Source organism: Schistocerca nitens, chromosome 8, assembly GCF_023898315.1.
Source record: "Schistocerca nitens isolate TAMUIC-IGC-003100 chromosome 8, iqSchNite1.1, whole genome shotgun sequence".
Taxonomy (NCBI): domain Eukaryota; kingdom Metazoa; phylum Arthropoda; class Insecta; order Orthoptera; family Acrididae; genus Schistocerca; species Schistocerca nitens.
Window position 1 is genome coordinate 298,255,642 of NC_064621.1, and position 24,391 is coordinate 298,280,032.

General features: G+C 40.5%; 2 protein-coding genes across 2 annotated transcripts in view; one reads left to right on the top strand and one right to left on the bottom strand.

Annotated features, from left to right (window-relative positions):
- Positions 1 to 11,703, bottom strand: part of LOC126198550 (proteasome subunit alpha type-1) — a 38,503-nt gene extending 26,800 nt beyond the window's left edge. The window contains exons 1-2 of the mRNA XM_049934973.1: positions 11,553 to 11,703; positions 3,002 to 3,252 (exon numbers count right to left, since the gene is read on the bottom strand). Of these exons, the coding sequence (XP_049790930.1) occupies positions 3,002 to 3,252; positions 11,553 to 11,558 (257 nt within the window). The 5' untranslated portion in view covers positions 11,559 to 11,703. The remainder of the gene's footprint in view (positions 1 to 3,001; positions 3,253 to 11,552) is intronic.
- A 48-nt stretch (positions 11,704 to 11,751) lies between these two features.
- The window catches only part of LOC126198549 (uncharacterized), a 78,549-nt gene continuing 65,909 nt past the window's right edge, over positions 11,752 to 24,391 (top strand). The window contains exons 1-2 of the mRNA XM_049934971.1: positions 11,752 to 12,220; positions 12,811 to 12,962. Of these exons, the coding sequence (XP_049790928.1) occupies positions 12,160 to 12,220; positions 12,811 to 12,962 (213 nt within the window). The 5' untranslated portion in view covers positions 11,752 to 12,159. The remainder of the gene's footprint in view (positions 12,221 to 12,810; positions 12,963 to 24,391) is intronic.

Here is a 24,391-nt window from a genome sequence, read left to right on the forward strand (position 1 = left end):
GACGAGGACTGAGAAGGTTTCCCTGAATTGGTTTCAACGACTGAGGAAGAATGAGAAGTCTGACAGCCAGCAGCCTGTAGTTCCTTCCGCCACTGGTTGGTGTCTAGCTGTGGACCAGCAAGAACTGTGAAAGGAAGAGTTCCAAGGGACCCCTTCCAAGCTAGAGAAGCTGGGGGAGGGTGAGGTGCCTTCAGCTGGGGGATGGAGACCAATGTACATGGCAGGTGGGAAGTCAACGCTCCTGAAGTGGATGTGATGGAAGCACCAGGAATGCCTCCAACCCACCAGCGAGGCAGGTATTAGCAGACTGCTCCAAGGGCTCACTGTAAGAGGCGCAACAGAGGAAAGCACCGATGACAGAGAAGGCAACAATGTTGCAGCTGCAGTGTCAGATTGAGTCACTTTTATGGGTTAAGACGATCATACTTATTTTCTGCCCTCTTGATATGTGACATACTCCAGGGTCTTATCCTCTTGAATCTTCTTTTCATACTTAAAAATGGAGCAATCTGGTGAACAGGGCGAATGGAGCTCACTACAGTTTACACAGTTGGGGGGGCAGGGGAGGGGGGGGGGGGCACAATAAACGTGTTCGAGTGCAGAGGATGTCCACAAATTCTACAGACAGGAGTGGTGGTGCAATGGGAAAACATATGTCTGAACTTCATATACCTGAAGCATCTCATCGGACAAGGAACACAGGGTTTTACGTTACACTGGTAGAACATCACCTTGACCTTCTCAGGCAACATATCACCTTCGAAAGCCTAGACGAAGGCCGTGGTAGCAACTCTATTTTTTCTGGGTACCCGATGGACACAATGGATGAAGTGCACACCCCGTCATTCCAAGTTGGCCCACAGTTCATTGCCAGACTGCAAAAGAAGATCACAATGATAAGTGATGCCCTGGATCATATTGAGACTCTTGTGGGGAGTGACAGTCACGGGAATGCCACCCAACTTTTCACAATAGAGCAGCGCCTGTGACTGGGCAAGAAGTGACATTTTAATCAAGAGGAAACTGCTCTTCATCTCAGAGATGGTTGCAACTTCCCCATATTTGTCCTCAAGGTCTTCAACAAAAAGTAAAGGCTTTGTGGCCAAAATGATGTCCCCATCAGTCCTGATAAAGACCACATATTAGGGAGAGGATTTTGCTCCTTGTCATCTAGTCCTATGTTCTTCCCATGACGTGGCCACAGAAGGAACGTGTTATGATTGTACTTCATTGCACCATATGAAACCTCTCCATACAAAGAGACTGCTGGGGTCATCTGACCACCAGTGGGAGAAAGCTTAAGTTGCTTCATGTGCGAACTATCTTTCATGGTAGCACCCACTCAGAACAGGGCTCTCCCCATGGGTGCCACCCAGCCACAGCAACAGCTTCCTGGCCAGTAATCCATTTCAGGGAGTACCTGTGCCCTCTTCGTAATGGCCACATACTCCATGGCAAACATGGGGAGTGTGCAGCACAGGCACCAATAAAGCGATCCCTGTGGGGTCAGTGGACTACCATCATGCAGGTACTTGATGAGTCTCCCTCTCCCACAACAGAATGGCTCCCATGCTGGGGTTTCAATGAACAACAGGAAGGAAGGGTGTCAGGCTGGAAGGGCACAGAGCTGGAGCATAAACCACAGTGGGCAACATCCCCTGCACAACATGCACTTCTGTAAAATTTGGAAAATCTGCCAGGTCAAACCCAATAATGGGGACCATATAATCATAAATGGAAGGTGAAGATAGCACCAAGAGTGAGACCAGAAATCAAGCCAAAATCATGATCAAAGTTCAGGCCATCTGCCAGAAAGTCTGTGGAGGAAAAGGATAATTGAAGTGTAGGTTTGCAGTACAATCAGAGGAAGTGGTGCTGCAAAGGCAGGGACCCCTTGGTAACCAAGCGCGCACTCACCGAAGAGCACTGAGCCCCCTGGGGTGCGGCGTGAGGGGAGGGGGGGGTGGCAAAAGATTCCAGAATGTTTCCTCATACCGATCTCCGGGAGTGGGCTTCCAATGGAGAGGTAACCATGATAAAATTATTAAACAGAGAATGAAAAGATGATGTTCTACAAGTCAGACTGTGAAATGTTGGAAGTTTGAATGTGATAGGGAAGCTACAAAATCTGAAAAGGAAAATGGAAAGGCTCAATCTACACGTGGTGGGAGTCAGTGGATTGAAATGGAAAAAGATAAGGACTACGGGCCAGATGAATATAAGTTAATATTAACAGCAGCATTAAATGGTATAATGGAGTAGAGTTTGCTATGTACAGAAATGCCCATCAGACTCAGAATGTGGACCTTTGCTTGTTGAACCTTTCTGTTAACTATTTCTGTCTGTCCAATTTCTGTGATTGCCCTGTTCAGAGATGTCCACTCCTCTTCAACTGAATTGCCTGCAGCTTTAGGTGGCACAAATATTTCATCCAAAAATTTCAAATGGTAATCATGTTAAGTGTATTTGACAAAAATAACTAAAATATCACTATCAAAATTTCTGAATGTAATTACCCCTTTTTTTCCATTTAAAATACTCAAAGGAAATTCCACACCTGTTTAGTGCTCATGGTTACATTTCCAACAGGATGTAACTGACTTGCTTATTTACAAGTGAGAAACAGGATCGTTGGGCAAGACAAATTTCATCTCACCAAAGAGTGGGGGGGGGGGGGGGGGGTGCCAAAAGATATGATGTTCTACAAGTCAGACTGTGGAATGTTGGAAGTTTCAATCTGAAGCTCGGGTGTAAATGCCTACATAAATATACATTGTGAGGATTGGACAAAAGTTTCATTAGTCTCCAATGAAGGAAACTCTGAAGAGGGTTTTGAATCTAAATGTGACAATAAACACATTTCTACTTACCATAAAGTGACAATCTGTGACTGAATTTTCCCATTCAACATCTCTTAAAACACAAATAATTATCTGGTACTGTATTGAAAAATTTCAAACTCAGCAAACTTTTTTTAAAATTTTTCTTTTTTACTTCATACCTGAGAATTCTAGCATCTGCTGTCAAACCAGCTATCGAAATGCCAACATGAGAATCGATTGGAATAATCTTTTTCTGATGAGCAGAGAGTTCAGATGATGCTCGTTTCAGAGCAATAAGCACAGCATGTGTTCTATTTTTTAATCCTACTGTAGCTGAGCCCAGTTTCACAGCTTCCATAGCATATTCCACTTGATGTAAACGACCTTGAGGACTCCAGACAGTGACATCACTGTCGTATTGGTTTCTGAACTGTAAACAGAATTATTACTATTATGTTTATGCTACACAAATTACAATACAGAGAGATGTTAGGTGATTGTGGAAACAAAACTTTTCACTATGCTAATAGTACTGGGTGCCATTGTGGTTGTTCACAAGGAGCTATAGTAAAGATGAGTTAATAAGAGGTGTGTGTGTGTGTGTGTGTGTGTGTGTGTGTGTGTGTGTGTGTGTGTGGGCGCGCTCAGAAATGGGGAAACTGGGGGTCAACAGATTAGAAAATACAAGTTCTGAGAGGTGATAAAAGAAAACAAGTGAACTGAATAGGGGGAAAAAGAGAAAGTAAAAAAAATAGATAAAATAATGTCCAAACAATGAAGATACTATACAAGATATTTTAGTTTCTCAGATTTTAATGGTTTACTGTAACACTATTTATTCAAACTATAAAATGTAAATCAAAGGATGGATTATACTGGATAAAAAGCTAAAGTACAGCAGGAACAGTGTATCAATACTTACATTCAAGACAGAAAGTACTGAAATTAGAATGTAGTAAACATCAGTTAAAAAGTTTACAAAATGCACTTACCTAATGACTTGTAGGAAATAAAAATGAACCATTTCCTACCTTACAGCACGAGATCTTCATAAAACGTATACCTTACAGCACGAGATCTTCATAAAACGTAAAACAATATATTACTGTTTTCTGCCTCAGCATCAATGGGAGTTACTACAAACAGCAACACTTAATCACAAACCTACAAAAACACTGCTTGGCATTAACTTGAAACACAACTGTTAAGACCAGTGAAAGATGGCAGCAAAGGGATCTGTGAAAACTGCTCAAAAATGTACTTTGTCATGTGCTTACAAATGCACACCAAGAACTGTGATATTTTACAGATACATCTCCAGTTTTGATAATTTCCCCCAAATTATAGTAGAAAAAGCAGTTTTTTGAAATTTCCATCAATATAATGCCCTACGAAGGACATTTCTCAAACAATAAAATAATTTTTAATGGTTAAAATTATAGAAGGATAGTAACTTATTAGGTTGATGCCTAAGTTTACAGGATTTTTGTTTTGCATTTTGGTATCCTGATTGCTATGGCTTTATTTATCAAGTGTAATTTTTTATTTGTAGTTCACTATTGCTACCCAAGTTTAGGATTGTACTTTTGTCATTTTGAGATACTGACTGGAGCTATGGATGCTAGAAAATGGAATGCCAAATGGAGAAATCTAAACATTTTCAACATATTCTTCTGTTTGAGTTCAACAGTGGGATGGCAGCACTGGAGGCAGCCAGAAACATTTGTGCCATATATGACGATAATGCCACTGGACAGAGCACGACAAAAAAATGGTTTTCTCATTTTAAGCAGAATCGTTTTGACATTAGCGACTCTCTGCATTCAGGATCACCTATGGGGTTTGACAAAGATCATTTCAACCCATTAATCCAAAATGATACAAATCAGTGTACTCAAGAACTGGAAAATGTGATGAACTGTCATCATTCGACCATAATGTGACATCTACATGCAAAGAGGAAGGTTCAAAAATTGTGTGGATGGGTATTGCAAGCTCCAAGCCGAAATCACAAAAATCAGTGGGTTGCTACATGTGCATCTCTGCACGCTTGCCATCAATTGGCTCATGAACAACACCAACCATTCCTATTCTGTATTGTCACTGGTGATGAGAAATGGTGTCTTTATGCTAATGTCAGGTAAAGGAAAGAGTGGTTGAGCCCATGCAAACCAGCAAATCCCTGTAGAAAAAAAACACACACACACACACACACACACACACAAAGATGGATCTGGTGGAACAGCAATGGTGTGGTGTACTACAAATTACAAATTGCTTCCCCGAAGTGTAACCATCACTGCTGACATTTATTGTCAACAACTGAGACATCTTGCAGATGCAGTCCAAGAACAATGACCAGGAAGACTGTGAAGTCATGTTACTCCACAATAATGCCCACCAGTGTTCTGCTAGACTGATAATAAACACTATACAGGAGTTGGGTTGGGAATTCATTCCGTACGCGCCTTATTCACATGATCTTGTGCGCCCAGATTTTCCACTCTCTTAAACAATGTTCAAGGAACTTCCTTTCTAGATGAAAATTCATTCTGAACGTGACTTGATGAGTTCTTCGCCTCAAAACCAAGTGATTTCTACATAGCTGAATCAAAAAGTTACCCCAGCGATGGCAGACTGTTGTAAATAGAGAAGGAAAATATATTATTTATGACTTACAAGTCTCTTATGTGTAAGCGTTGTGTTTATTAAACTTAAGGAAAAACACTACGAACTTGCGTAGTGTAACACAATACATTCTGACACCACAATTTTTAGTACCGCTTTTCCATCTCCCCCCACCCCCTCCCCAGCCCCTCCTCATACCCAAATCTTCATACTGCTACTAACAGCTTTACCCTGTCCTCACCACATCCCAGCATACTCCCACAATAAGCATTACATCTTCCCCACTGCTAATCTTACGTCCCTCCCCCTCCCCACCCATGCTGCCTCCTTATCCTCACCACCCACGCCAGGTTGCTTCTCCCACCAGGCACAGTTGCAGTCCATATCTGGCCACAGCGGCAGGTGATGGTGATCATGTATGAGTTATGCCTGTGTGAATGTGTGTGTGTTTTCTACTTCAGAAGAAAGCTTAAATGTACAGCAAGTCTTTCCGTAGTACCCACCTGCGACACTCAGCTTCTTTTCTAAACAGTGAGTTGTATTTCATCCACTACACACTCCTCCTTCAGGGAAGGATAAACTTAGTATTTGGAGATTTGTAGGGAATGGTTAAAGAGGGGGAGGTAGAGTGATCATAGCCTACTTAAATATCCTAATTAAAATACTACCATCTCGGCAGAAGCATTGTCTGATAAAAAATGTGCATAACAAGGGGGAGGTCCTATTAGAAAGCCTTCCCAGACCCTTAAACATCTCAATACCAAATGAAAAGGTTGCAGTAAGGAAGGAACAACATTAGAACAGTTTCTTGTGCACTTTCAAGTGGTTAACAAACATGTTTCCAGTATTAAGTTTCGTTCTTGCAACCCTGCTCTTTTAACTAACACTTGATTCTGTATTCATGCAATATACTTTGCTTAAGATGCCTACTATCTTGGACATCTACTTCGTTAGAAGCTTGTTACTTGTATCCTTTTAATCCGGAAAGAATTTCAGAGCAAGTATTTCAAATTTCTGGCATGGTTGCAACTGATGAGGCAGGCAGGAATGATGGAGGTAAGTTCAAGAGCAGAGGATGTGCTCTGGGCTGTTCTCAGACAAGACAGACAACAGCACACTTGAAGCAGAGATTGAGAATGACCCGATGCCAAGAACTTCCTTTGAAGACATTACCCCTGTGCCTACCTTGTATCCATTATCATCTAAGTGCAGAAAGAAAACAGCTGAATTTCTCACAGAACACAGTCAAACTGAAGAGGCAAGAGCTAGGTCACTAAAAAATAAGTCTATAGGCAAAAAATCCACTGCAAGGCAATCCAGGATTAGCTAACCAGGCAGGTCACAAAATTTGAGATTACTGTGCTCAGTGTGCCATGAACTACTACGATAAAAATGGACCACAGGTAGACTGGATTCAGTGTGTCATGTGCAGAAAGTGAATGCATAACACCTGTACAGAAGAAGCAAATGTGTGCAATAAATGCGTAAAAAAGCTCTGATTTGATGTGGAAGCAATCATGTTATTTGCTAGTTTCCCAAATCCATTTACAAGTTTATTTCATGTTTCCACCTTTGTAATCTATTAAATTTGCTTTCCAAATTAGGCCTATGTATATTTAGCTACACCGCATCATAAAACCACAAAAGTAACACTGGAGTCTGCTTTTGATATAACTTCCACCTCACCCCAACGATAGGGGTGAGGTGCCTGAACTACACTATTCACAAAAAAATTTCAAAACGCATATAATTCCTAATCATAGCATAATACCAGCTGGCCTGTACACAGAAAAAGCTCCTCAGTGAATACCGACTGCTCCTCCCTAGATGTTCTTCCATCTCCTAGCGAGGACAGGTTTTACTTTTACCTGCAAATCTGCATTGGGGATCATCAAAAGTGAATGGTGAGCAAGAAAGCCCTTCTCTAACCAGTTGGCCAGTGACTTGGGACCCAGAGAAAGACAGCTGAGCAGGTACAGGTCAGAGAGGTCATGATGAATAGTAGATATCACAGAGTGGCAAGAGTAATATCGATCAACATCCTGAAGACAGCTCATTGAGTTTTTACTGTCACCTGAGGAAAGACTGACCACCTCTTTTCAAAGAATGGGAAATCCATGATGAACTGTAACAATATTATGAGAAGGAAAGTTGCTACTCACCATATAGCAGAGATGCTGCTCTCTCTCTCTCTCTCTCTCTCTCTCTCTCTCTCTCTCACACACACACACACACACACACACACACACACAGAAACTTGCACACACGTCTGCAGTCTCAGAGAACTGAAACTACACGGCGAGCAGCAGCACCAGTGCATGATGGGAGTGGCGACTGGGTGGGGGTAAGGAGGAGGCTGGGGCGAGGATGGGGAGGGATAGTACGGTAGGAGTGACGGATGGTGAAGTGTTGCAGTTTAGACGGAGGGTAGGAGAGAAGATGTGGAGGAGGGAGGGGGTAAGTAGCGGAAAGGAGAGAAATAAAAATAAAAGACTGGCTGTGTCGGTGAATTGACGGCTGCGTACTGCTGGAATGGGAACAGGGAGGGGCTGGATGGGTGAGGACAGTGACTAATGAAGGTTGAGGCCAGGAGGGTTATGGGAAAGTAGGATGTATTGCAGGGAAATTTCCCACCTGTGCAATTCAGAAAAGCTGGTGTTGGTGGGAAGGATCCATATAGCACAGGCTGTGAAGCAGTCATTGAGATGAGGGGTATCATGTTCGACAGCATGTTCAGCTATAGGGTGGTCCACTTTTTTTTGGCCACAGTTTGTCGGTGGCCGTTCATGTGAACAGACAGCTTGTTGGTTGTTATGCCGACATAGAATGCAGCAAAGTGGTTGCAGCTTAGCTTGTAGATCACACGATGGTTTCACAGGTAGCCCTGCCTTTGGTGTGATAGGTAATGTTAGTGACCGGACTGGAGTAGGTGGTGGTGGTGGTGGGAGGATGTATGGGACAGGTCTTGCATCTAGGTCTATTACAGGGGTATGAGCCATGAGGTAAGAGATTGGGAGAAGGGGTTGTGTAAGGATGGATGAGTATATTGTGTAGGTTTGGTGGACAGCAGAATACCACGTTAGGAGTGGTGGGAAGGATAGTGGGTAGGACGTTTCTCATTTCAGGGCATGACAAGAGGTGATCAAAACCCTGGCGGAAAATGTAATTCAGTTGCTCCAGTCCCGGATGGTACTGAGTTATGAGGGGAATGCTCCTCTGTGGCCGGACTGTGGGACTTTGGGAGGTGGTGGGAGACTGGAAAGATAAGACACGGGAGATTTGTTTCTGTACAAGGGTGGGAAGATAATTACGGTCAGTGAAGGCTTCAGTGAGACCCTCTGTATATTTAGAGAGGGACTGCTCGTCACTGCAGATGCAACAACCATGGGTGGCTAGGCTGTACAGAAGGGACTTCTTGGTATGAAACGGATGGCAGCTGTCGAAGTGGAGGTATTGCTGGTGGTTAGTAGGTTTGATATTAGTAGGTTTGATATGGACGGAGGTACTGATGTAGCCATCTCTGAGGCAGAGGTCAAAATCTAGGAAGGTGGCTTGTTGTGTTGAGTAGGACCAGGTGAAGCAAATGGGGGAGAAGTTGTTGAGGTTCTGGAGGAATGTGAATAAGGTGTCCTCACCTTCAATCCAGATAGCAAAGATGTCATCAATGAATCTGAACCAGGTGAGGGGTTTAGGATTCTGGGTTTTTAGGGAGGTTTCCTCTAGATGGCCATTGAATAGGTTAGCATAGGATGGTGCCATGCGAGTGCCCATAGCTGTACCGTGGATTTGTTTGTAGGTAATGCCTTCAAAGGAGAAGTAATTGTGGGTGAGGATATAGTTGGTCCTGGAGACTAGGAAGGAGGTTGTTGGTTTGAAATCCATAGGGCATCTGGAAAGGTAGTGTTTGATAGCAGTAAGGCCATGGGCATTAGGAATGTTAGTGTACAGGGAGGCGGCATCAATAGTGACGAGCATGGCACCAGGTGGTAAAGGGAGAGGAACTGTGGAGAGTCAGTTGAGAAAATGGTTAGTATCTTTTATATAGGAGGATAGGTTCCGGGTACTCTTCACCTACAACTTCAAGTGAGGGCATGTACTGTAGATGTAATATACTGTTAACCTAAAATGCACACACAAACACAAAGCAAGTAGGAAGGGGGGGGGGGGGGGGTGAGATACACATTGTTTACAAAAATAACCACTCCTATAGCTCTCCCTTGTGGCAGTTGTAACTGTGCAACTGAGGGGTGTTAGAGTTTAAAACATGTCTCCTGGAAACAAACTACATACTGAAGTTTTCCTGAACTAGCAGTCTGTTCCCCCACATGTATCCTGATGCCATTAATGTCCCTCTGTAGTATGGGGACCATCCTGGTGACATATTTTCTGTTTTCCTTTCCTGTTGTTCTGTGTGTTGGAAAGGATGTAGTGGAAGATGCAGCATTTATTTCAGGGACTTGGCAGTTCATTCAGGCAGACATTGAAATCCTTGCCATCTTAAGAATGGCCACTGTCTAATCCATCAGATATGACTAAGGCTGCATCATCTCATGGTTTGTCTCAGATCTTTCTGACGTATTGTTTTTCAGTCCCTGCTTGGATTTTGGAGGTAGGTCTGCCTTAACAGAAACATTTTATGCTTCTCTTTTGCTGCCTTTGGTGATGGTGTATTAGTCTTCTCATCAATATGTTCTGCTATCACCACAGTCTCTGACATATGCATACTACTTGCTTTCACCAGTGGCACAGATTTACAGGTATATTTATAAATGCGGGTTGTCATACACTGATCAGATATCAGTGTCAGGTGCCAATACTAGCTTTGGTACAGACTGCTTCAATGATGAAACGAATGACTTCAGAAAAAAATTATGACTCTGTGGCCTTAAATGTCTTCATTGCCCCAGAGTATGAAATGCAGTTCTAACTTCTGGACTTTTTTCTGTGAATATTGGACCTTCTCTGCTCCAAACAGGATTTTTAGGGAGCAATTAACACACATGGATGGCAAAATTCATTGAGTGCTTGAATATTTAACAGCTGAACTGGAACTTCCTCACATAGCCTGCTCTTCAAAACTCCTGGCAGTGTGAATCAAGTGCTAAAATGTTCTATTTTGTTGGATACCAGGATATCTAGGAATCCAAGGAGTGATAAAATAGACACAGTAAAAAAGCACGTAGGGAGTTCACACTGACAATGTGCTTCCCCATCCTTCCCCACCGCTCAAAATCACTTCATAATAGAATACTGCCTCACTACATAGGTGGAATAATAATCTAAAACTCATTAGCCTATACAAATAATCCATGCTTTTGAAATAAGCTGTCGCTCAAAAGGAATTAAATCTCTTAATAAATATTAAGTGTGGAGTAATGCATGGCTACTGGTTTCAATATGACAACTCTGCAGGTTGCTGAGTTTATGATACAAAAATTTCAGGGGGTCTGCTAACTGGACACATGCCAACGAGCTTTCAATGAAATGACTTATGGCGGTATATTTCTACAAAGAAGAACGAGTGAACTCAAGTATGTGACAGTTCATTTTATGTGGTATGCAACACAAACCGGTTTGTCGTTTCGTCTGTATTATTTACATAGGACCCTCTGTTACAAAACTTTAAGCAAATTCATTTCTAAACAATTTAACAAAGACTCTGATAACGTATGTAGCTACAAGCCTAATAACACAGATTCCATATTTCAGGATTCTTCAGCGTCTCAGCAGTCTTTCCCTTTGAACTTCGTTGTAACACTCAATTTTTTTTTACAGACCCAAAAACATCTCCCTATTATGTGTGTGTGTTTCGTTCCTACGTGTATGGTACTTTTCCCCGGCGAACACCAAAATTGTCAGTTTTCTTTTTTGAACTACGATGAGTTTGTCCTGGATTTCACCTCAATGCAATACGTAAGTAGTTCAATGTCTAGTACTCCTTGGCAATGACTTTCCGAGATCCAGGCTTCAAATTGTCACAGTCATTCTAATCTGTTACATGACAATAAAAACGAAGTGCAGTTTCAACTCTTACATTAAGTACGAAAGAAATAAATCTTCATTGATGACTACACCAGATTGTTACTCAAAATATATACCTACCATCATCGCTAGACCGTTTTTCTTAACCCCACAGAACACGAAAACAAATCACTCAACGCATCCAGCAGCACACTGCAACACCAACGATGACTCCAAAAAACGAATACTATCCAAAGATTCTGGAGGGTAAAAGCAGTGGGTGCACCACGGTGTACTTTGCCAAGTTTTTTATTGTGCTTCTTGGTATCACTGATGTGTGTCTATCTACATACTTGCATAACGAAAATGTCGGTGGATGCGATTTGTTATAAAGTAATGCTACTATTGGAGGCATAGCCTACTGTGTGAAGTCGATTGAAGTGGGCTCCATGGTGAGATCACTGCTATCAACAATGCCTAATAACTTTGGCTGGCTGTCAAGTGTCAATAAAGCAAAGATTGCACGTGTTAGTATTTGTATACACTGTGCAGAAATGTTTTGAATTGGTTAAGAAAAATGCATCCATAGGTTCTTCAACACAAATAACTTGCTTAGCAGGGCGTATCTCGCTGAAGCGTCAGAATCATAGCTACCAGTTGTAAATTACGACAGTGTTTTGAGAATTGCTCATTGGAAATAAATCGCATAACATTTTTAGACAAGCTAATATTTGTTATTTTAGGCAAGATGTGGAACTTGAGAAATTTGACCCCACCACCAAATTTCACCTACAAATGCCCAGCTATAGGTAAGAATAAGCCATAAATAAAATCGTTTTGCCATTTGCCAAACATAATTTGTATATACAAAGAATATTACGACAATTTTCCTACTTAGAGTCGTTTAAGCCCATGAAATGAGAATTTCGCCATTATGTCAGTGCGCTAAACGACCGTTTTACTTTCAGAGTTACTTTTTTGCAAACAATAATCTTGTTAATTATCCGTGATATTGTTCGATTACAGGGTTCCAGTGTTAGATGTACAACACCGATGCCATAGTGCGATGTCAGCTACTTACTGAATGTATACTATACAGTTCCGATTGAAATGAGGTTGGGAGGGGGGGGGGGTCCTCTGAAGATTGCTTTTACTGTTATAAAGTAGTAGATTATTTCTGTGGCCCACGTAACCCGTGGCCCTTAACGAGTCCCCCTTTGTTTATGATCTTATGTTTCACTTTACATTACACATTTTACATAATTTTAACCATGGTCATTTAGCTAAGTCCTGGTTAGATGTTTTTGATGTTACAATAATTCATTATCACCTGCAAGATGTACATGTACTCATTGCATGAATATCCACTTACAACTATGATGTACTACTTTTTTTTCAGATGTAGCAACACTGAAAAAGGCCTGCTTGAGAGCAGTTGCTGTGTTGCAAGACCAAAAGCAGTTGCATTCTGAAGCTGCTCTGCTGTCTCGATTTATTTATACCATGAAGACTAAATTTCGATCTGATAAAGGCTTTGATATCTTGGGAAAGGTGATTTTCTTATAATCCTAATTATCCATTTTTTGTGGGTTCTTTTACTTTTTGGTTTCTTTTAATTTTTTTTGTTGTATTACTTTTCCTATTTTCCCTTCCTTCTTAAAATTTTTATGTAAGCTGGAGTTATATCTCTTCGGTAGATGCTTTTATTTATTTTCATTTTGCTTTTGTCTAATGTATGATAATTTGCTATGATGAATTTTGTATGTGTTTTGACACCAACTTTTATTTGCTGGGTAAAATCCGAAAAACAGAGTACATCACACACAGTAAAAATCTTCCACTATAGGCTGCATTTATCATATTCAAAGAGTTTAGAGATTCTGTCACAAGTTCTTACAGATTGTGTTCCAATGCTAATATATATTAAGAATTCTATAACAACAATTCTGAATAGCAGACAATGGTAATAAAATCAGGGCAAACTTTGGTGCAGTAGTTACCTTGGAAGTTAGATGGAGAAAGGCTGGTGACTTAGGTGTCAGCCACTCTACAGTCGTAACTTTATTGACAGAAGCTCGTTTCAAGTTTTACACTCAGGAACTGCTGGTAGTGGCTTGTGGAATAAATGTGTGTGGCAATAACTAAGACTTGCTTCTAGAAACTTCCTGTGATGGGTTGATTAAATCTGTAGCTTTTTCCATCGAAGATACCATACAGCAATTTCCCCCTGCCCTTAACCAGCCCAGCTCTGATGCCTGCATCGTGAGGGAAATGTACAAGTGAAGTTATCGTTATAGGTAGCTGTGCACCACTGAGTAGTTGTCAGTAAAAATGCAGCCCCCCCTCCCTCTTCTATTCCACAATAACATCGATGAAGATGGTGAATACTATCCCATAAGACTCGGGAATGACCACTATTATCTCATTCTGACTTATTGTCAGAAATGTGATATCCATATGGCATTTAAGTGGTAACATAAAGAGAAATGTCAGGGTATCTCCGTTAGACCCTTTCATAACCCTTTTCTGTTTTCCTTTACAGGCTGCAATTTGAGGCTTACTGTAATGGTTTGGGCTTAACGTTGGCACCATTGTAGGGGAGCCTTATGAATGTTTGTTGCATCTATTTGTCCACCAGGAAGCACCTGATGTAGTGTGGATAAATGCCAAGTTTGTATCCTAAAGGTAACTGCAGTAACATGTCTATCAGGGCTTGCAGGCTAGTGGGACGGAAGTAAGTGTCACAGTTATAGTTACACAAATAAAGATCCATATTCACAGCTGCTGTTTGTTTTCTCGTAAAATATAGCTTGTGTTACAAATAGAGATAACGGTGGTGTTTTATCTTTTGCAAGGGTGAATTAAAACCTCCATAAGTCTGTTTGGAATTTGGTCACTATGTGAATAAGAACAACAGCAGTAACCAGAGCAACTGAATGTGTTTGCACAACATCAAGGGAATGCAGGCGTATAGTATGATAATAGCTAGAATTGCCCCACAGGGTAGCAGATTCCATGGGAAGGGCATTGACTGGGTATGGCCCCACATCTGCTATGGACGCTGTGAGAGAAAATGCAAGGTGGAAGCATCAGTTCAGTTAGAAATGAGACAGTCATTCTGTAGGGATCCAGTGCACGTCAGGCCTTGGGTTAGGACTTTGGAATTGCTCTGGCTTTACGTTCAAGTTTTACCCTTTGCATACCTCCTCCATGGGAATTTTGTGGTTTGTACTGAGAAGAATCTTGTGCCTACTCAGTTCAACAGTAATGGTTGTTAACCAACTCTTACATTTTTGCTCACTTCCATGTCCGAGTTCCATTATTCCTTGAAAATATTCAATTAGCCAGTACAACTGATAGTTAACTGAACAGACCTTCCTCTATATAACCACTCATTGGCTGCAACACCATATTAATGATGATTAGCACACCTTAATTCAATTTAAACATAATTAATTTATCACATTTTCCACCTATAGGAATTTGACTTTTGGAAAACCAATTGAAAAGAAATTAATTTTGAGCACTATTAGCAATGAATTTTCCACAAGAATTTAATTTCTCTAAAGAGTATTGTATTTCCTTCAGCTTTTTTTAGGAGCAAGTAATTTGTTTGTCGTATGTGGTTATGCTACATTTGTGCCATTTTTACCAAGTATGACATGCATCATGCCAGATGATAGAATTTACATGTACCAGGATTACGTTTGAGACCCAGTTGCTGAAGAACAAGGAATAGTGACCTAAGATTATCTGTGTGTTGAACCCTGGTGACCCCTATTATAATAATATTATCATGGCAGATAATACACAATGGTATTTGTTGAAATGACTCTCAAAGGTAATGCAATTCTCATTTATAGTAAACATATGAACAACACAGCCATTTTTATATTCCCTATTCATTCAAAGGAAAATTGCTTAACAATAAAAATGTATTTTCCATTGTTCTTCATTACATATCACTAATCAACAACTGAGAGAGGTTAGTGCTCTGGACTTGCACTCAAGAGGATGACAGTTCAAAATGGTTTCCGGCCATCGTGATTTAGGTTTTCTGCATTTTCCCTAAATTGCTTCAGGCAAGTCCCAGAATGGTTCCTTTGAAAGGGCATGGCTGACTTTCTTCCCCATACTTCCTTAATATGATGGGACCAATGACCTCTGTTTGGTCCCTCCCCCCCAAACCAACCAATCAACAAACAACTTCCTTTCCTCAAGATACAAACTGGAACTACCTCTAGATCACAATTCTCTCAACTTCCTCTTCTCTTTTTCTTCACATTTTTGTTGTTGGCTGGCACCAAGGAATTACAGACTCTTACATGCCATAATGCCACACTCTACAGAGCTTTTATAGCTGCATCACAGCCAACAATATTACTCTGAGGTACCCTCACAACAGATGTGATGTTCACTATGCATGCAAGACATGTGTTATCTTAAGTGCCCTTTGAATACTCCTAAGTGCCCTTTGAATACATAAAGCAAGTAAGAAAATGCATTTTTGACAGAATTAATCAGACAGCTCATCCCTTCAATAAATATTAATTTCTTTGTTGGGTCAACAGACTGTTGCTTAACAGTAAGGAATCATGAGAGACACATGCCAACCAGGTTGTGGGAGGCACAAATCAGTACATATTATACTCTCTTTTTTGGAGAAGTACTTTACACCTCGTAATTTCAAGAATATTTTTTTCTGGCAATTTATAGTACGTCATTCAGTTAGAGCTTGCACATTCATAAATGATATAAATACACCACAGAAATAGAGGATGCCACTAGTACTGTGGTCTTCAGGCCAACCTTAGAATCGATAGAAGAAAAAAAGGCTAGGCAGAAATAATAAATCATGCGAGCAGAAAGGCAGTCTAGATTGTCGATTGTATTGGTGTGTGACACAAAGTACACAGCATCCTAAATTCACTAACCAAATGCAGAGAAATAATCCAAACTGTATATACAACCTCAGTTGACACTCAACTATGGTGCAGCTCTCATAGTGTAATTCCATATATCTGGCTTCAGCAGTGTTGCTGTAGGTATCTATGTTGACTAAAGACACTGAAGCATCCTTGTTGATCTAGAACTAGACAATATAATAATTTCTTCTGCCTGAGTATTTCTTCACAGTAACTACTCCTTTCTTCACTTCGTTTTAGTTTTCTACATCTTTCATTTTCTGGCTTGTCTATTTTTTGCCGTCCCATTCCCATCCCTGTTGTGTATAACACATTTAGCTTTTCACTCTTATTAACTCATGCAAGACATTTTTTCAGTAATCTCTATCTCGTGTATTACCCTGTCTTCCACCCATAAGCTCTCAGGTTAACAAATCTCATCCGGTGCACTCCCTGACAATCAGTCTTTGCTTCTCATCCCATCCAGTATGTCTCCCCTGACCCACAGTTCAGGGTGACTTTTCTGAAATGTACCCATTCTCCTAAACCTCTCCAATCTTTTTCCTTCACTCACCTTCCTTCTCCTTCAACCCTTCTGCCAGGAGGAGGAACCAGTGGCTTTGATAGCTTGCATAAGTATAACTTTCTTTTATGTGTGTGTGTGTTCTCCTGCCACTGCCAGGTGAGTAGATCTTTTTAATCCATCCAGATACATTATATAGAACTGGACAATGTTATTTAAAAAGTGCAACATAATTAAAATGTTTCATGGTATGGACACATCAGGGTGATGAGCTGTCACAGAGATTTTTGCTCCATCCTTTTGATTTTCTGGCCCAGTGTGTGTGTGTGTGTGTGTGTGTGAGATTGGTGTCCAATGGCATGGTTGACAAATTATGTGGGGCCAAATTTATGTTCCGTGTACATCCACACAAACACCCGCAAGCCACCGTATGGTGCATGAGGAAGGGTAGTCTGTACCACTAATTGTAATCTGCCCACCTGTTCACCCACAATAGAGCACAGGAAAAATGACTGTCTGTATGCCTCCATATGAGCCCTCATTTCTCGTATCTTATCTTTGCGGTCCTTATACATGATGTACATTGGCAGCAGTAGAATTGTTCTGCAGTCAGCTTAAATGCCAGTTTTCTGAATTTTCTCAATGGTGTTTCCCAAAAAGAACGTTGCCTTCCCTCTTGGAATTCCCACTTAACTTCCCAAAGCATCTCTGTAACACTTACATGTTGTTCAGACCTACCAGCAACAAATCTAGCAGCCCACTGCTGAATTGCTTCGATGTCTCCCTTCAGTCCTATCTCGTACGAATCCCAAACACTCAAGCAGTACTTAAGAATAGGTCACACCAGCATCCTATATGCGGTCTCCTTTACAGGTGAACCACTCTTTCCTAAAATTCCCCCAATAAACCAAAGTGGACCATTTGCCTTCCCATCCCCAGTTTTCACATGCTCATTCCACTTCATATTGCTTTGCAACATTACGCCCAGATATTTAAGCGACTTGACTCTGTCAAGCAGGCCAGTAGTAATACTGTATCTGAATATTACAGGTTTATCCATCCTACTTGTCCGCATTAATTTACATTTTTCCACATTTAGGGCTAGCTGTCATTCATCATACTAACAGGAAATTTTGTCTAAGTCGTCTTGTATCTTCCTACAGTCACTCAACTTCAACACCTTACTGTACACCACAGCATCATCAGCAAAAGAACTGCAGATTGCTGCCCACCTCATCTGTCAAATCATTAATGTATCTTGAAAACAACAGGGGTCCTATCACACTTCTCTGAGGCACTCCTGAGGATACTCATGTCTCTGATGAACACTTGCTGTCAAAGACAACATTCTGGGTTCTATTATTTAAGAAATCTTCAAGCCACTCACATATCTGTGAACTTATTCCATATCCTTGTCCCTGTGTGGAGTGTTTTTTAAAATTGTCTTGCTGAAGAGCCAGGAATAGACTGCTGTATTACCTACTTGAATTTCGTTACTGATTGTCATTGACTAACAGAGGCAATAGCTTGTTGTAGTAGATTCTTGACATTATAGATAAAGAATGTCATTATAGACAAAGAATGACTGTCATAAATAAATGCTATGTCAGGCTTAATAAGTGGCACTATGGAGGTTAAAAGGCTTGGAAACTGGCTACAAAAAAGGCAAGGCATTGTAAGCATTCTTAATTGAATTTAATTTTCATGTTAATCTTTGTATGTTTCACTTTCATCCTTATGTACCTGATTACAGTTTGCCACCCCGGCTAGGCATAAATTTAGCAAGAGCAGGCATTGCCTGTAGGGGGAGTGTCTGTTGAAGATAAAAGTTTTAATACTGCCTCAAGTTGCACTTCATATTTTTTATTTACAAGTTTTGCTCTTCAAGTGAATGAGAGCACCATCGGAATATAGACTGTAAATGATACAAATTGAGATAATACAGAAAACTTACATGGACATCACGTAAAGTACATATCCTGTTTCTAATATGGTGACTTACATTAAAGCTGAAGACAGCATTAAAGATTGCATTTTAAGTTGGCTGACAGCTCTAAAGATTAACGTGGCTGTGCTGTAGTACTTAAGCTACATTTAAGGGCACCACACCCATGTTATTTAGGCAAGTATTTGATCCATTTCTGAAAAAACTATTTGATGCAGGACTTTAATATTTTTACTGTGTGTTACATGATGCTAATAGAGTCAACTGTACTAAAATCTACTTTATCCATTTTATACTTTTTTAAATTTATGGACAAAAAATATTAAGTTTTTTCTGCAGAAAATATTTTTTGTGGACTTTCTAATGGGGGAATATTAATGAATGTAGTACCAGAGGTGGATTTTTATGTTATTCAGAGTCTCTGAAAATTTCATTCATTTATTGATGATAGTTTCTGATATAATGGGGCACATGTACTGAAAATTTTAGTTTGAGGGAAATTGACTTTAAAGAAAAAAATTTGATATTTGTTTGTTACAGTTAATTAAAACTGTCCTGCTGCATATGATGGCCCTTCTTTAGCCTCTCTTTTTCACCTTCCTGGATGTTTGCCTTGCTTTCTTGGCCATATTAGATGCACACCTGTCTGCATTGGCTATCCTCATTTTATCATATTGTTGCAGCCCAGTGATCATATTTTCACCAGGATTAATTCCCAGCTTTTTCAGTACCCAACACTTTCCAATATTACCACAATTGAATGTAATAACAGCATCATGAACTCATAGTTTCATTGTATGCATTCCTACAAATACAGTTTTAGGAAGGTGGTTCCAAATTATGCTGTTGAAACTTTCATTTGGGTTGTGTGTCTGCCCATGCAGACATTTCCTTAGACGGTCAGGATGAGCCAAGTGTCTTAAAATAGGTTTAATTGCTGTAATAACAGCAGCAGGAAGAGAATGCTGGTGAGAATAAGATTCTCCAGTTGCCTGAGCCCTATTGTATTTGCGCCACGAATTGTCTCCTGATGGACACAATCTATGACATGGCTTATCATCAGTAGAGGACTTACGGAAGAATATGGCCCAAACATCTCTCTTCATTGCCTCCAGGTTTTCTTTATTTCTCCTAATTGCCTGCCCATGGCATACGTGCAAGTTTTCTATAACAACTACTCGCAATCATACTTGAACAAAACTAACCACGTGTTTGAAAGCATATTGTTTACAAACAGCAGAAACATAAGAGTACTGACCATTGCATTCCAAGGATAGCCAACACACTCGGAGGGGGGGGGGTATATAATAATAAAAAAGGGGGGGGGGTCGCATAAACATACGTGGTAGGAAAATGCTCTTTAAATGCTCGAAAAAAAAATTTTTCAGCAAAATCCTTTTCAGAGTACTTAAATAAAACCTTAATGTATTGAAATATTATGAAAACCGAAAATGGATCCCCCCCCCCGGACCTGAACCACGGTGTGGTCCCCTTAAAGTACGTTAGTAAATGATGACATTGACAGTGCCAAAGGTGAAATTGACTGTGCAACACTACTTGTAACATCGATGATATAGTATATCCAAAGATTATTTTACAACTACAGAAAACAAATTTACATTTCAATCACCCTTTTTATGGGACTATGTACAGACACCTCTCATTTGTACATGTCTGCTTATCTTTCAAAAATTATGAGTACATCTGTAAAAATTAAAATTTGTTTAAAAATAAATTATAAAATGTCTTTACAAAAATGCATTAAAAACTACAGCTTTTAAAAATATTTCTGTTACAATAATAAGGCAGGTATTATATTTTGGTTGCTTACCTATAGCACTTCATGAAATAATTGGAAGAACCCATGTAAATTAAACCTGTTTTGTGGATTTTTCTTTTTTCCTACAAAATTTCCAGTTCTTCCAAAACAGACCTATATTTACAGTGTGTATAATTTTCATACTGTTTTGAATTTCACCTAATCAATGTTTCGTTGTTCTCAAATATTCACCCAATGCTGTATGATTCAAATTTAGATTGCAGTGTTCCTTGTAATGTACTTTAGACACTCTTCCAGTTTGGCCAATGTACGTGCTCTGGCTATTTTGGCATTTCATTTTATATAATCCTGAATTACTGTATTTGTCCTTGTGTACATTCTCTTTGTGTATTAGTGCATGTCTAGTTCGAAATACTACATTAACTTTCTGTCTTGCGAAACATCTCGCTATATGGTCTCTTATTGAACTTTTGGACGTGAATGTAATATATCTTTCCTTTTCTACTGGCTTGCCTGTACTATTGTTTTTCTTTCAATTAATATTTTTCTGTATAGTATGGTACAATTTCATTATATCACATTCTTGGTAATTGTTCTTGGGGAACTGTACACAGGTCCCTAAGGATGAAATTAAAACTAATGTAGATTAATATGAAAATTAAAGTTAATCGAGAATGCTTACAACGTGGCGTCATTCCAAGAGATGCAAGAGTTATAATCCAGAATGCACCTCACACCATACAATGCATCATACGTAAAGCAGGGATGAGTTGGATAAAAGCAGAAATCAGGGACACACACAGAGTCAAACAACAACTTAATGTGCTTCTGCATGTCATATATTTTCAATTAGAAAGTTTGCTAATCCCAACACAGTGCAGTGCAGTGGAAAATGAAGTGTTAAGTAGATTGAAAATGCTGCACATAAATGTAGTGCTGTTCACTGTAAGAAGTTTTATAACTTGTCGCAACACACTACAGAGCGTCATAACTACTGACCCAGAAACACAAATTAAATTCTTTTATATGCATATCAGTTTAACAATAAATGGCTAAACAAGAGTGACACAAATCTATTAGAAAAGGACTTCAGCGTAACTTGGAGCACAATTTATTAAAGAAAGACATTAAAGAAATAATTTTTGAGGTAAAAGTAGCTTGTTTTTGTGCCAGATTATACAAAACTGAAGAAATTAAATTAGCTTTAAAAAGAGAAAAGCCCTGCATAATGCACTAAATGCAAATACTTCCAATATACCACAACTTACCACAGTAAAAACTTAAAATTAAAAATTGCTAGATTCAGGAGCTGGGGATAAAATCTGATGAGGGTAATATAGCAGTACTATTATATGAAGCCCGCCTGGTTAGCCTTGCGGTCTGACGCATGGCTTACCGGATTGGGAAGGAGCACCTGGTCCTCGGCAGTAATCCGCCCGGCGGATTTGTGTCGAGGTCCGGTGAGCCGGCCAGTCTGTGGATGGTTTTTAGGCGGTTTTCCATCTGCCTCAGCAAATACGGGCTGTTTCCTCTTATTCCGCCTCAGCTACACTATGTCGGCAATTGCTGCGCAAACAAGTTCTCCACGTACGCGTACACCACCATTAATCTACCACGCAAACATAGGGGTTACACTCATCTGGTGTGAGACGTTCCCTGAGGGGGCGGGGGGTGTCCACTGGGGGCCGAACCGCACAATAACACTGAAAGTGGGGTTCGGTGTCGGGCGGCAGAGGGGTGAAGTGGACTGCAGTAGTCGATGTGGGATTGTGGACCGCTGCGGCTGGGCCAGAACCTTTCCGTCGTTTCTAGGCCCCTGGTTAACATACAATACAATACAATTATATGAAAAAGATTACATTGACAAACCATTACTGTATTTTGAACAGAATGGCATAAGCAAAATTAGTAAAGACCCACTCAATAAGTTCCAAAAGTGAACTAAAAATAAAAATTGATGTCTCTTTATTTTTGTTTAACCCATTAAAAAAAAAGATTAAAGTTCATGAATCCAAGGCTTCCTATTGCAAGAGCTCAAATTATAATACGTCAAACTAACAACTCAATTAGAGTTATGAATAATAACGAATAAGTTCCCAATAGTAAACTAAATTACATACTTGATAAAAAAACTTAAAAGTATGTACAAATTTGACAAATCTTTTAGCATTAAAAATATCATCCAAGAACCTAATGATGTAGTAAATATGAATATTCCAGAAGATGCCATTTTCACCTCTAGGAATATTACTAACTCAATCAAATGCACACAAAAATTAAGTTCACAGTTGAACATTAAACTGATAGTAGCATCAATTTTCTTGGTTTATCAGTTAGTAGACTGAATGGGGAACATATTTTTAAAGTTTACAGGAAGCCTACATATTAATGTACAATTATTGGAAATATGCTCCTGGAAAATGAAAACCGAATACATTGATGCAAGTGAATAAGACCTGCTGTACTTGCACTGGACACTACGAGAGGGCGGAGCATGTGATGATCAAACAAGCTGCCTTCCAGACACACCAGGAACCGCATTATTGGCCGTGGAATGCTGCTAGCTGCAGAGCTGTTGGTCACTGCCAGAGCCAATGGCAGCCAGTTTGCTGTGGCATATGGAGCTCCATCTGTGTCTGAAATCCTGTTCGCATACTGCGACAGTGTGTAAGTGAACAGTCTGTGCAATCGATGGGATTTGATCGAGCGCATATAGTAGGCCTCGGGTGGCTGGGTGGACATTCCACAGAATTGCGCAACACATGGGGCATGAGGTCTCCACAGTGCACTGATGTTGTCACCAGTGGTCAGCAGAAGGTGCACGTCTGTTGATGGGGATCGGGACAGCAGTTATGCACAGATGTACGCCAAGTCTGTTGCCTCCTATGAAGTGCCATACTGGACTGCATCGTCACTTCAGCAACAACTTATGGACACCGTTGCTCCAGGGCTATCAGCAAGAACCATTTGCAACCATCTCCATGAAGCAGGGCTATAGCCCCACATCTTCTGCTCGCACTGCAACATCACTCAGCCAATCTCTATTGGTGTCGCGATAGGCGTTTATGGAAGGACAAATGGAGACGTGTCGTTTTCAGTGATGAGAGTTGCTTTTGCCATGGTGTCAGTGATGATCGTACACGTGTGTGTGTGTGGCATCATGGCGGTGAGAGCCAAAATCAGGAGTGTATGTGACAGGCACAAAGGGCCAACACTCAGCATCGTGGCGTGGGGAGCGATATCCTTCACTGGACGTGGGGAGCGATATCCTTCACTGGTCGTATTCCTCTGGTGATTGTTGAGGGAACATTGAACAGTGCACGGTACATTCAAACCATCATCCAACCCATCATACTACTTTTGGTGTACCAGCAAGGTAATGTGCTTTTCCAACAGGACAGTGCATGTCTATATGTATCCCATGCCACCCAACATGCTCTTGAAGCTGTACATCAACTACCCTGGCCAGCACAGTCCCCAGATCTGTCCCCCATTGAGCATGTTGGGAACCAAATAAAATGTCATCTTATGCGGTTTGCACATTCGGCATGAACTCTGGCCCTACTGAGGCACCAGGTGGAAATTGCATGGTAGACCATTCCACAAAACCACATTCAGCACCTCTATGATCATCTCCATGGGAGAATTGCAGCATGCATTGCTGCAAAAGGAGGTATACACGGTACTACCGCTGACATGCTCTGTTGACTGTATTCATGTGCGTATGGCTCTGTCTGTGTGATCATGTGTTGTATACATCCTCAAGAACGTGTCAATGAAATTTCACCCTGCCAGTGTGACAAATTCTTGGTGTTTGTTTTTCATTTT